Below are 12,539 nucleotides of genomic sequence, written 5' to 3'. Positions count from 1 at the left end.
AATCACAAAACTTATCATTCACGTTTATCTAACAATTATTCACGACTAAATTTGAACTATTCATCAACTGATGATGCTTCCAGCCCAACTGGCGCCAGCACCAGCTGAGCTAACGGAAGCTGACCTCAGTTTCATCAGCCAGCACGAACCAACAGAGTAACGGTTTTTGCCGCGGCGATGCATACCATCGAAACCAAACGTCATCGGTAAATAATCTATTCGTACCTATCTCACTCTCCGCTAGGTCATCCTCGAAAGGACACCCGGTCGGGTGCTCACATGGACATGCACGTAAATTACCCTTTTTCTGCTACGGCTGCGATAATTCATGCAAGCAGTGGCGCTAACCTAAGAAAACCGGTTCTCACGGCCCTTGCCAAAGAGTGCAGGTAGGAAAATCTGACCCACAGCGTCCGTTTGCAGGAAACTGGCCGTTAAACCCGTTTTCACCCTTCACTGCAACCGTATCGTATTTAAATGTGTACTATTAACACACATACCACACGCATCGGACATATGGCAAACATAATGATCAAATGTCCGTCGCAGCTATTGCTCAATCTGACTCGAATCGTCGTTAATTTTAGTTAAAAACTGCCCAACTATCAGACATTGTTCCAGTCTCAGCTAGGTATTGCATAGCAAATCGATAGAACGACCCGAATTTCCAGCATGCCCTAGGGACCTGCTGCTGCACAGTGCACACATGTCCACAACCCGAGCCGAGCCCGAAAGGGTTGAATGGCGACTTCCTTCCGTGTGGACCGTTATTTCCATACAACTGTCCAACAGACACCGAACAATTCATCACGTGGGAACCGGTTTTCGGCTTTTTTTTTCCTCCTATCAACATGTTACCTTCGTGACCAGGAACCAGTGTCCTGTATCAGAACAAAATACCCCCTTAGGTCCATCAGTGTTGAAAACCAGTTCCCGTGGCCCGGTACGGATGTCCTCCGTTCGGGCAAAGGGACGCTAATTTACATACGGAAATCTTCAAAACCAGTTCTAACCCTTTCCCGTTATGTCGGACGAACGAAGAAGCACGCGGCGCAGGGTCAGCTAACGGACCTCGAACGACAACAACAATAATAAAAAAAAACGAACCCCGAAGAAAAGGTCACTGTGTTTCCAATTGAGGCGCAATGTCGAACTACCGTCGGCCTCCTATCAGGTAACGGAATTGATGATACAAATTAAACACCTCGCTAGGCAGATTTTAACGGCACCAACAGACAGATACTGAATGAATCTCGACGCACAGAAGGGTGAGAACAAATTTCGACGGCATCAGTTTGCACCCCTACCAAGACAAGAGAGAGAGATAAGGGGGCTTTGAACCGATGTGTGGCCCTATTTGCCATGCAAGACGTTTAAGTGTAATCTTTAAGATTTGCTTAGAGCGAGTACCTACCAAAAATATTTCCTCCTAAATTACCGTGTTGCTGTGGCTGTCTTACATATGGGTGGTAGTAAACCCGCACTGTAAGGTTTGTGGTTTTGTCAATTCTTCTCATTATGCTTACAAGACTGGCATGCCAGCAGCGGAGCAGACGAAAAAGCATTCATTTTGGTAATTAACTGATACGGTAATGATTCTGCCAAAGCTGGATCTGAGATGTGACATGAAAATTGCTCATGTGCACCTCAGAGAAAGCGTGGGTTGTGACTGACGATCGATATTATCAATGCAAGTGGATTGATTTATTTTTCGACAAAATGTATATAATTTCCATGATTTGGGTTTGGTTTAACAAAAATTGCAAGCGAACGCCAGAAAAGGATAAGCATCAACGTTTTAGCATTCGCAATTTTGACGTGGGACACGTCTTTGTTTACTATACTGGGATGCATTCTGTAAAATTGGAAATGAAACGGGCAAATGTTGCGTCAGATTTCAAACGATAATAACAGCATAACCACATGATGAATAATAATAACCAATATGTTTTTGGATAGATAAAATGTATAACAATTTTGTAATATGCTAATTATCACTCTAATTTCATTGCTAAGCGGTAAAATTGATGAAAAATTTCAATAACAAATTTACGTCAATAGTGAACCAATTACATGCGAGCATTCCTAGCACAGACAACGTGAATGGACACCATCCGTTCCCTGTATCAATTTCGAAATAAAAATTGACAGAGTCTCCCCGTCCCAATAGGTCAATGTCTCGAAGGTAAAAGTTTTCCTAAAAGTTTGAAACAATACCCATCCTTGAACAATTTCTAAACCTGCGTGTTAGGTTCTGAAGAACCTAATAAAAACTGATGTCTTGAAAGAAAATATACCGGTAAAAGCAACAGTACCAGTGGAGTGAAGAACCGCAGGTACTGCAGCGGTACTATTCGTATTGCAGTGGTACACTTTTGTTCGTACATTTCTATTTGTATGCAATTGAGGAAAAACTGCAATGCTGCTGTTGATGGTGATTGAAAGTTTATCTCATAAATATGATTGCCATAAATTACTCAACAAGAATTGTAAATTTTTGCAACGGATATTTATTTAATTTTATCTTCGATATTCACTAAATAATCTTGACCGGATAGTATCGAAAGAGTAAATTCCTAAATATATACATTTATAGAAGAGTAAGAGCCTGCGAATGCTTGTGATTTTTTTTTTGTTTATTTAGTGAGATTCGTACAGAATCTCTTTTACATTTCAAAATTGTTAGATGATATATGATTATTCTAAGCTTTACCATAATAAACGTATATTTCCTGTCTCCGTAATACAGCGAATGTAATTGTAGGCAAATAAACAAAATTGTCAAGCAAAAAAAAAATGTAATTGTGGATTGCTACGATTTTTTGCTGGAACTTGTTAATAATTTTGTTTAAAATATTTTCTTCTGTTTGCTAATTGATGAACCTTTGTAAGGGCTTCCATATTATTTTGAAAGTAAGATCCGTACTATAGATTTGATTTAATTAAAGTTAAATAAGACAAAACCATTCATTATGATAACGTAAGTATTATTGGATTTGGTTTTTGAGGATATAGAGTTAATTCTAACTTTGACGCATTACGAGAAATTCTCTGTGCTTCTTCAACAAGCACGATATGCTTGTGCCTTGTCAAATACATATTTTTTGCACAAAAAAATACTACAGGCATAATATCGCCAAATATAAATGATATTCTTTTGAGTGTTGTTGAATATATTCCAAAAATTGATTTGCAGGGAGGCTGAAAATAAAAATACGTACAGTCGCTGAGCAAACACATTGATTCTGTCTGCAGACTCTGTATATTTTGTAACAAAAAATCCCCTATTTACAGTGTTTAGTCCCACGTCACCATTTCATACAACCCTAGGGCTGTATACCTTGTAGTATTTACAATGTTGGTGCTATTTCCGTTTTTTTTTTGACAATTAATCGCAGAGTTAGGAAGCGTTAGTTTTTCTTGGTGTTTTGATAATATTGTTGCATTTCTTGCAAATTTAAGAAACTTTAAACAGCTTTCACATGGAATGTGGAAAGTTATATTTTCAAATAAGGTCTATTAAATGATTTTATAATTTTATTATATCTTTGTATGCATTCTAGCCTACACATTATCGAGAGAATTGTAGCGCAGAAACCATATTTTTGTTTCCTCAATTTCACCTAAAAACTATAGTTTAAGTATAAATTTTAGGCGAAACTTCAGGACAGTGAATTGACAAAAAAATTTCTTGAAGATCAAGTTTTTTTGATTTCACCTTTTTCAATGATTCCGCTGATTTAATTTGATCCTATTTTATGTTTATAAACTCAAAATTTATTTATTTAAATTTTTGCTTGTTCAAATTTTTCTCTGTGTGTATTTATTTTATAAAGCATTATCAGTTCTCTACATTTAGGTTTTGGATAGTTTTTTAACATTATGTATTATTTATATTCTATCAACAGCTCAGCTCAGCGTCTACCCGTTATCTTCGTCCGGCGCCGTATCTCGCCAATTCGAAACTCGACGAACTGCTTATATCGACGCTGATCGGAAAGAATCCATAACAGTACAACACTTGCGTCGAGCCATTAAACCACTTGCTCAATCTTCAAGCTGTAACTCTCGATAACCGTCTGTGCCAGTCGCGCTTCAAGGACAGCAACTCGAAGCTTCAGGTGCGTGATTGACAGTTACTTAACAGAGCCACCTTTGACCAGCTCATAACCAGCGCATATTTCTCGAGAAACATTTCAAAAGGTCCTATCTGACATTTGTAAACAAAATACAATTTATGCGTATTCGTTTTAAACAGCTTCTTGTCTTTAAGCTAATTGAAGAAAAAATTGCTTTTTGATTTCTAAAAAAAAATCAGTGTGGGCGAAAAAAACGTCCAATTTGAAAAGTAATACAATATCGCACAGCTTTCTGATTGGACCTTTTTACCTGCTAGTAGGCCAATCTGTTATTCAAACGAAAACTTTGACAGAAACAAATTGGACCTCGTACCTCGAAGTGAAAAAAAGAAAATGGAATTCGTTTCGTCAAATCTCGGTAAGTTGAAGAATTATTTTGGAATTCCTTGAGTAATTTTTTATATTTCGTTATGCTAGATGCCGCAGATAACGCCAGCCGAAGTCCAAAAAATATAAATCAAATGGAAATCTTTTATAGCGATTTGTGTGAAGGTAAAATTTAATGCCATAATTTCTGTGAAAATTAAACTAAATTTTAAAACTAAAAACAGATTTCAGATGTTAATTCGTCATTCGACAGTCAATACCATCCCCGGCCATGTCACTACCGTTCTACTGACGGAGTTTCACCTCGTCCTGGTCCTTTTTTTCCAGTCTATGCCATCAGTAGTCGGTGTCACCACTCCAACAGCCTAGAGAATAGCCATTCAACTCCTCATGATTGTTCTTTTTCTCTGTGGTAAAATTTCATGCGAAAGCTTCTATCATGTTTGGATGGGATACTAATTTTCTTGATAACACGATTTTGTCAGGTTCATCGCACTCACACCGTAATCGTTTTCGTCTCCATTATGATGTTTCACGTCGTAATTAGTCATTGACGTCAGGCAGCACAGACCGTGGCCGTGCTGATCAAACTTCTGCCGTAAGTGATCGATCCCCTCAACCATGTCATTGTCATCGTTCACGTCGCGATCAGCCCTTCACGTCAAGCAGCAAAGATGAAAGCCGTGGGCTTCCTGTCCAAGTTTCTGTTGTTAAAGGTTTTCATTTCATGCATATAGTGTTATTTACTATGCTAGTGTTTATTGTACAACTTCAGGTGGTTATTCGTCGTTTCCAGTGATGTACGGCCCGCAACCATCTCACAATAATAAATTAAAATAAATATACCATAAAAGTTGTTTACGTTTCTTGTAATTTTTTTTAAAAAAAACTAGGTATATTAGATATTTTCACATCGCATGACATATCACATTTCCCTTCTTGATTGAATTTAACATTTTCAATTTCTATTTGATCCCCCACTTCGGGTTTGCGGTCATTTCATAGACCACTACACTGCCACCGCCTGCCTTCATGATTAAGTGGGTACTGGATTCCTATTTATTTTAATCCACAAAGAAGAATTTTATGTAAGAATAATGTTGGTCAAATAAAAAAAAACCCTTAAAAAGGTAAATAATGTTTTTATGGAAATAAATTTCGAATTCGAATATCATACGTTAATCATAAAAATATATTAGTTCGTATTAATCCTTTGGAGCCATTAAATCAAAGATCCAATGTGTCGCTAATATTTACTAAGAGACCAATCAAATAGGTCCTTGATAAGGAAAACAACATAGGTCCTATATAACAAAACCATCAATAAAATCTGGAAAAAAGATTTCAACCGTTAAAAAAAGCATTGGAGGTAAAGACAACATTCTTTCTTTGCACTTAAGATCATAAAAGAGATTAAACTTTCTTTCTGTAGAAATTGGCATTTGAAAAAGATCTACAAAAATTCAAGTTCATTTTTCTCTGATTAGTGTCGATGTCAGTCTATGTAATAGTTCATAGTTTGCATTGAAAGTTTTCTTGTATATGATATGACATTACATTTCTTAATATTTATATCAAGTAAGCTTTTCAGACACCAAGTATAGAAGGTATTGATCTGCAACTGAAACAATTCGAGGTCAGACTGGTTTTTAATCTCCATATACAATATCATATCGTCGGCATAGATTAAAATTTTGATCTGGTTAAGTAAAAGGGTTACATCATTAACGAACAAAATGAATAGTAAGGGTCCTAAATGTGATCCTTGCGGAACTCCAGATGTTACCTTCACTGGATCAGAGAGATGGCCTTTGAAACGGACAAATTGTGTTCTGTTCGTCAAATAAGATTCAATCCATTTCACGAGTTGGTTATCTAGTCCAATGCGTTTTAGTTTGAAAATCAGTAATGTTATATCGACTCTATCGAAAGCTTTACTCTAATCGGTATATAATGTTTCAACGTAGTTACCTCTATCCATTGCAGCGAGTGTGAAATTAACGAATTCTAATAGATTAGTAGCTGTGGACCTTCCTTTGAAAAAACCATGTTGGTTGATTGTAATACTATTTTTCACCTGTTCGAAAATTCGTTTATTAACGATTGATTCAAATAGTTTCGGAATACAAGAGATGATTGCTATGCCGCGATAATTTTTTATATCAGAGCGTTTACCTGACTTAAAGATCGGGATGAGAAATGATTTTTTCCACATGGAAGGAAATTCACCTGTTTTGATTGAAAGATTGAAAAGCCAAAACAGTGGTTTTACAAAAGAAGAAGCAAATGTTTTAAGAATAGATGGTGGAATTCCATCTGGCCCAGCACCCTTAGTTGCATCTAGGGATTCTAATGATGTTAATATTTCTTGAACAGTTATATTTTGAACTGATACACTATTGGTACATTCAGGTAAATGCGTGAAGTAGTTAAAATCTCTATTTTCATCCGGGTTTTTGTAAACGGTCTGGAAAAATTCCGCAAATTGGTTGCAAATAAGCTGAGACTCGGTACTTTCGTTACCTTCAAAATGCATGCGTGAAGGAAAATTATTAGTTTTCATTTTTTCCTTTGCAAAACGGTAAAACTGCTTTGGATCAGATTTGATATTACTTTCTACCCTAGAGTTATAATTCTCATAAGCTAATGAGATTTCTGCATCTAGTTCGCTGCATATGTTCTTGTATCGTTCCAGATTGGTCTCACATTTATGGTGTTTGTACATTTTATGGGCTTTCTGTTTTTTGTTTTTCAAGTTTTTGATCTGTTGCGTGTACCATACGGGATCTTTGAAACAGAAGTTAGTGCGTTTTTTCGTCCTAGGAACTGTATCATTTATAATTTCGTATAATAGAGAGAGAAACGTATTCGCGGCTTTTTTAATATCCTCTTTGCCTCGCAGAAGTGATTGCCAGTCGACTACACTGAGTTTACGGTCGATTTCTGTTATATTAGCTTTTTTAAAGTCATACACATACTCAAATTCACTATCATTGGGACGTGATCTAGTGCTATCTATGTTCAATGAATACTCAATGGCTGTATGAAATTTCTCATTTTTCCATAGAGGATCAACGGCTTTATCTACGCTAAAATCTTCAGTGCAGTTTGTGAACAAGAGATCTAAAAAACAGTTTAGTTCATTTCGTATTGCGTTTACTTGATATAATCCTATCTGACTGGTCGTGTCGAAAATTTGCTGTAGTGCCTCGTTATCTCCTACTATAGGAAGCAACAGTGATTCGTTATCGCAGTCCTTGATGAAGTCTGCATCTTTTTGATTGAAATCGCCGTATATATGAATTTTAATTTCCGGGTCAGGGTTACAAATTACTGAGTTGGCGGTTTCTAAAAATAATTCATAATATTGTTTTTTTTTTTTGCAAATTGTGGAGGGAAGTATACTGATGCAAAAATGTGGCATTGACCGTTTAATACAGTTTTGACCCAAACATCGTCAAATTCTTTATACTTCATCGTTGGGACCAACTCTGCATCGAACTTTGTCTTGACGGCTACTAGTACACCGCCACCAGATTTTTTATCAGTTAACAAAAGATCACGATCGCTTCTGAATACTTGATAACTGTTTCCAAAAACCTCCTCACTCTTTATACTTTCAGACCAACTTGTTTCCGTTCCTATAATGATTGAATACATACAACCACTAATCTTTTTACTAAGAATATCAATTTTTTTGAACTACTCATTTTGTTAAAATTCTGGCAATAAATTACAAACTCTTCAGAGCCACGTCTTGAATTACTCTCTTTCTCATCGAAGGGAGTCATTATTTCCGAAAAATCGGTCTATAAAATTTGTCGGCACTTTCCCTTGCGCGTTGCAGGGATTGAATCCTCTGGTTGTTCAAGTGTCTACTATAAGAATTAAGGTCTTCGGAAGCCGCTTGTTTCGGTACGCCGAATTCTTCATGTACCTCGAAGAAAAATTTCCTGAGCTCCTCCGCAGCTACTGGTAGTCCCTCTGATGCCAAAGTAATTTGTATGCTGGTTTTCGTCATACCGTCGTAGCAAACCGTTGGGTCTTTGTCATGCATGTACGCAAGGTAAAGACGTACAAGGTGCATAATTTTTGGATCTCGTAAACGCGCCTTCAGAAAACGCCCGTCTCCAACAGCTGATTGTTGTGTTAGGTTGACAACAGGAGGCCGCATGGGATCGAGCGACCACGATGTTGGGTGCGATTCTAATGTTGCTTTCGAAGTAGTGTTCTCATTTGGTGGCGATTCAATATTATGTTGGTTCTGGTTGTCTGAACGGTAAGGGTTTATGGTTTCACCCCTCCGGAAGTTGATGAAATTTGGAACTGCGAGGCCTGCTATAGGGTGGTCAATAGTTGATGGTGGTCTGGCAAATTTAACTTTGGCGGTTGCCAGTAATTGTTTATCCGATCCATTGACACGGATCTGGTCGTTTTGGTAAGTGTGTGTGTGAACTTGTGGTTGTTGTTGATATAATTACTATTCGTTGTCTTGTTACTGTTGCTGTTGGTGGTATGGTTTCGATTGTTGTTGAAGTTTTTCGATTCAATATATTGTCGCCTCTTACATGAGCATCTTGCCGCACACGATGATTGGAGTGTGGAATGCCATAGGATTGAATTGTGCCACCACGAAGCTGAGGACTGTTCGCTCCGTCGGACACACTGCGCTATTGAGTACTATCTAGATCACTACATTCGACGCGGTAGCAAAACGGAAAGCGTCTTCTAGCGGCTCCCAGACGATCTTTAGGATGCGTTCGTACTCCGTTCCCTTATCTTGAGAAAAATGACCTGCTTCGTCTGCACTGCGCTCGCCTAGTGCCTCCAAAAACTTCGTCGAATTCGACCACCACCACGGGAGCGAGTGTATCTCACCTCCTGAGCCTTCTGGATCGCCTGCTCAACAGTGCTTACGCTGCCGTAGTAGTCGTCTACTAGTGCTATTTAGTAAATACCATCGAAGCTTCCTGAACTCTCCGGCCCCTTCAGTAGCTCTGAGTTCAGCGATACGCCTCTAGCCGAAGCAGCTGAGTAACCACCAAGTTGATCGGCAAATACCACACCGCCGAGCGCGCTGCTTTCCGCTTCATCGCCGGATCTCAATCCGTTTGCGTCGTTTCAATTATCTTTCGTGCACGCTTCTCTTCAGTAGGCTCAGGTACAGCGAAAGACGTCACCGCCGCCTCGTCCATCACGTACTGCTTTTGAATCACGTCGTGTAACTTCTGGTTACTCACTAGTCACTACTGTACAGAATGCAAATTCAAATAGGTATGAATAGACGGCTCACGCCTCTCCGGGACGTAAATCGACCAACCGAGTCTCGATCGAGCTGCAACCGGATCGCTGGGCTTTCCAACCCGCAACTCCAACAGCGCGAACAGGTACAGGTTGTCTAAACCGAGGAGAATTGTTGGATCTTGCACCGGAATATCTGCAACTCGTACATTCTGCTTTGAAAGCTGTAGTTTCTACACCATTCCAGTGTTATGCAGCGGGAAGTTCTTCCGAGATTCCTTTTCCTATATCACCTTCCTCGAATCGTTCTCGAATCGCATGATATCTCCAGCTCCTGTGACGATCAGCTTTCATTGACAGTTTCGAATCGGATATCCGTGTTTGTTCAGACAGAATTCGCAGAGTTTTTGCCTGCCGATCTCCCTTAACCGCCCAGCGAAGTTCATTCGTTTAAATTCTTCACAAAACTTGATGAGATGACCTGAACGCTTAGAAATCTAGCACGCCTTGCCAGTTGCCTCGGCTCGCAGTCCTTCATTCCGCTTCACCGACAACGAGTCGAACTCTGTCACTTCAGACACATCAGATACAATATCATTGGTGAAACTCGTGAACGTCCTTAGAGGACTGTCCACTTCGTTTCACTCGAAACGAACCTAATTCAGCTTATAGCTCGGAGGCAGCTTGTCTACTAGCTCCGGCACTAAAGCGCAGTATGCAGTTAAAGAAGGAATTCATTTTCCTATCTCAATCCCATGTGAAATTCAGGCACTGAATCAGGCAATGAAATTTCCTCTGGTAGCTAGTACGCAGCTAAAAAGAAATCATAAACCGAAAGGAAAAACAAAGTTCACTTGCTGTGAACACTGCTGTGAAGCAAAATTTCACTTGTTCTTGCACGGAATAATGAGCACTGATATTATTCAGGTACTGAAAGTGTCAGGTAGTTGGTTGGTCGTCTCACACCCAGCGATGCCAGATTGGAAGACATTTAGCCTAAATTCAAAATATTTTTCAAGTTATAGTTTCCGGAAAAGTTACGTGAATATTTTCCACCATTGGTTTCTAGTAGATTCTACGTGATTGTCATTTGAGTTCATCATGGCCTGGTGAGATGAATTATCCTTTCAAACTTTTTCAGTAGATGCATGCATTTCATGTGAGTTTCACGTAGAATCCATCTACCAGAGCTGCGGAAAGTCAATATCATTCTACTGACATTACGCCAAAATGATGCAACATCAGAATCAGCCAACTACGATGCATGGTTCATTACAAAAGATTTTGCGATGTTACAATGATTCTCTTAGCGTCAACTCTCACTCTCATTTTTTTCTTGCTATCTTTCTCGATCATTCGGGTATGGCTGTACTGAGATTGAACCAGCAGAAATATCAAGTTCATTTTGACAGCATGATGTTATGAGGATACCGAACATAAAATCAATGATTTTTCTTCAATTGATATGTATGATATTGATATATGGTCGGCGTGCGATCAGACCGAACTAAGCGCCGTTTTCTCAGATTGAGTTATTGACACCCAGTCGATATGAGAAGTAATAATCTATCTATTATGAAATAACGAAATCGTTCGAGCATTTGATAACACGCCGACTAAAAGCATTGTCAATAAACAACTATTACTACGTTTTGTAACTGAGCGTATTTTAGTTTGGTACATATTGAATCTGTATGATCATTCATTTTTATTCTCAGTAGAGAATATGCTTCTTCATAACACCAATTGTAATAAAAAGAATTCTATTAATATTTTTCAAATGATCTCATATATTAATATTGCATTTTTATTTGTTTTTTGACAGCATGAGTTTATTAAATTGATTCTTGAATATTGTGCTTGTTGTAGGTTAAACTAAAAACAGTGTTAGTTCGCGGCAAAAAATGAATCGCGGGTCGTAAAACATAAAACTTTTAAATATGTATGGGTATGTATATTTATATACAGATCCTGTTAAATTTTGGCACGGTTCAACTTTGAAACTGTTCAACTTCGGTTCGGAACGGTTTTGCTTTTCTCCTAGTTTTCATTCATATTTTCTTTAAACGAAGAGGATGGCCGGAGTTAATCGACTTGTTTCGGATATATAGCCGGAATATGTTTCAGTAACATGGTAACGATGATCAAAGCAGTGCTTAAAATCCTACCAAGCCTCTCATTGAAAAATGTAAAAATGCGGACCTCTTCGGTTGTGTTCCGAATACTCGGGGTTGTTGTGGCAGCCCATCAAGCGACACCTATAACCACTGGTTTGAAATTATTAACCTAGTTCATTGGTGGCCATATCTTAAGTTGGGACCGTCACGGACCGCAAAGCAGATCAAATTTAAATTTAAATCCTGATAGCAACAAACTTCAAGCTGGCACTGACATAATCACGCTACTGAAACGATTTTTGATATTCCAAAAATCACCTTGATTTGCATTGCAGTGATATTTCCGAGTGAACTCTGTATATTCACGACGATTGACAATGAGAAGCCGAAAATGGCAACAAAAGAGACAAGATATTGAATCACTTGTCGGATCTCAACGCTTACTGCGATGGTTGCTGACTTTTCATGAGAGAAAGAAACGAGTGCGATGATATTTTCTCTCTCATCATAGTCAGCATGTTGCTTGGATTAATCGCAGCTCTGCCATCTACTGTTAAACGACTAATTTGCAAACCTGAGTGATTTATTACGCAACATATTCTGATAATTTCTAAAACCCGTTTCCTAGCTCATAAAAATGAGAGGAATGAACGAAAATTGCACATTTCGTGAAACGTGATTGCTATCAGATATCACTCAGGTATGCAAATTCATC

General features: G+C 38.4%; 1 protein-coding gene and 1 long non-coding RNA gene across 2 annotated transcripts in view; both read left to right on the top strand.

Moving 5' to 3' along the window:
- Positions 1-4,214, top strand: part of LOC129727046 (intraflagellar transport protein 46 homolog) — a 32,758-nt gene extending 28,544 nt beyond the window's left edge. The window contains exon 5 of the mRNA XM_055684437.1: positions 3,909-4,214. Within this exon, the coding sequence (XP_055540412.1) occupies positions 3,909-3,993 (85 nt within the window). The 3' untranslated portion in view covers positions 3,994-4,214. The remainder of the gene's footprint in view (positions 1-3,908) is intronic.
- A 312-nt stretch (positions 4,215-4,526) lies between these two features.
- LOC129727051 (uncharacterized) lies at positions 4,527-5,259 on the top strand. Its single transcript, XR_008728471.1, has 3 exons — positions 4,527-4,631; positions 4,691-4,878; positions 4,952-5,259. It is a non-coding gene; the product is annotated as an uncharacterized LOC129727051 (long non-coding RNA).
- Positions 5,260-12,539: the final 7,280 nt, after the last annotated feature.

The sequence above is a fragment of the Wyeomyia smithii genome, chromosome 3 (genome assembly GCF_029784165.1).
Source record: "Wyeomyia smithii strain HCP4-BCI-WySm-NY-G18 chromosome 3, ASM2978416v1, whole genome shotgun sequence".
In the NCBI taxonomy this organism is placed as follows: domain Eukaryota; kingdom Metazoa; phylum Arthropoda; class Insecta; order Diptera; family Culicidae; genus Wyeomyia; species Wyeomyia smithii.
Note: the sequence above shows the minus strand (reverse complement) of the source record. Positions and strands in the feature narration are given on the sequence as shown.